Source organism: Marmota marmota, unplaced genomic scaffold (genome assembly GCF_001458135.2).
Source record: "Marmota marmota marmota unplaced genomic scaffold, marMar, whole genome shotgun sequence".
In the NCBI taxonomy this organism is placed as follows: Eukaryota; Metazoa; Chordata; class Mammalia; order Rodentia; family Sciuridae; genus Marmota; species Marmota marmota.
The window spans coordinates 22,876,622-22,878,314 of NW_026000174.1; the positions used below are offsets into that span (position 1 = coordinate 22,876,622).

At 33.7% G+C, this 1,693-nt stretch overlaps 1 protein-coding gene across 1 annotated transcript in view; it reads left to right on the plus strand.

Annotated features, from left to right (window-relative positions):
- Positions 1-1,693, plus strand: part of Wee1 (WEE1 G2 checkpoint kinase) — a 13,624-nt gene that overhangs the window by 8,741 nt on the left and 3,190 nt on the right. The window contains 2 exon segments of the mRNA XM_015477615.2: positions 260-496; positions 584-729. Of these exon segments, the coding sequence (XP_015333101.1) occupies positions 260-496; positions 584-729 (383 nt within the window).

Below are 1,693 nucleotides of genomic sequence, written 5' to 3' on the forward strand. Positions count from 1 at the left end.
AGTATAATTATGATCTTATTAATCTTTTATATATGTATTTGCTTTATTGCTCATGTATGTATTTATGACTTGTTGGTATGTTCATGTACATGTGTTGTGTTTGCATAGGAATCCCTAGAGAGAGAGTTTTTTCTGAGAATTTAAGGAGCTTGTTATAAAGTTAAAAATGCATTTGGTTTTAGATATATATTTAAATTTTCCCTTCTGGAAAGTGCATGTTACTTTGTAATTTAAACGTGGCATTAACATTTTAATTTAGTCTGATTTTTCACTTAAATCATCATTGAAGTGTACTCTTTTGACCATTTTTACATAACTTTTACAGAACTATACCCATCTACCAAAAGCGGATATTTTTGCCCTTGCCCTCACAGTGGTGTGTGCTGCTGGAGCTGAACCTCTTCCCAGAAATGGAGACCAATGGCATGAAATCAGACAGGGTAGATTACCTCGAATTCCCCAAGTGCTTTCCCAGGAATTTGCAGAGTTGTTAAAAGTAAGCATTTTATATATGAACCATTTTATCAACACTGTTCAATACTTTGTTAAGTTGAATGTCTTTAATTTTACTTTTCTTTCTAAGGTTATGATTCATCCAGATCCAGAGAGAAGACCTTCAGCAATGGCACTGGTAAAGCATTCAGTATTATTGTCTGCATCTAGAAAGAGTGCCGAACAATTACGAATAGAATTGAATGCTGAAAAGTTCAAAAATTCACTTTTGCAGAAGTAAGTGAGAAGTTTTGTTTTTACTTTTTCATTCTCATTAATTCTCAAGAGTTTTAATGAGAGCCAAGCACAGTGGTGTATGCCTGTAATCCCAGTGGCTTGAGAGACTGAGGAAGAAGGATCACGAGTTCAAAGCCAGCCTCAGCAAAAACAAGGCACTAAGCAACTCAGTAAGACCATGTCTCTAAATAAAATACAAAAATAGGGCTGGGGATGTGGTTTAGTGGTTGAGTGCTCCTGAGTTCAGTCCCTGGAACAAAAAAAAAGAAATTTTTAATGAAAGATCACTTAGGCTCAACAAAAGATATAATATTAGTTTGATATGTTGTTGCAAATGAAAGTTTGGAGACTTCTGCCTTAAATGAGTATTTGATATATTGTGTTCTTAATAAACTTTGAAATTTATGAAATTTAAAAATGTTAAGCCTAGAATTTTTGCAAGTGGCAATAGTTGTTAAGCTCTAAATAATAGTAAAAGCTAAGTGAGCCCTTACCAGTTTTTTGCCCAGACTCATCAAAAATTATCTTCCTGAAAACATTCTGTTGTGCTTATTTTACAAAAGGATGAAATTAATATTGATTAAGTTTGCAGAGATGATTGTATATATTTGGCCTAAATGGCTTGACAGTTTTAGAAAGATAGTTGTAAAGATTAAGATCATCAGGGGCTGGGGTTGTAGCTTAGCGGTAGAGCGCTCGCTTAGCACATGTGAGGTTTGATCCTCAGCACCATATACGGATAAAATAAACATATTGTATCTAACTACAACTAAGAAATAAATATTTTTTAAAAATCATCAAAAGAGAGAAATAGGGCCTGGGGTTATAGCTCAGCAGTAGAGTGCTTGCCTCACAAGTGTGAGGCACTGGGCTCAATCCTCAGCACCACATAAAAATAAACAAAAATAAAGGTATGTGTCCATTAACAACTAAAAAAAAAACCATATATATATATATATATATA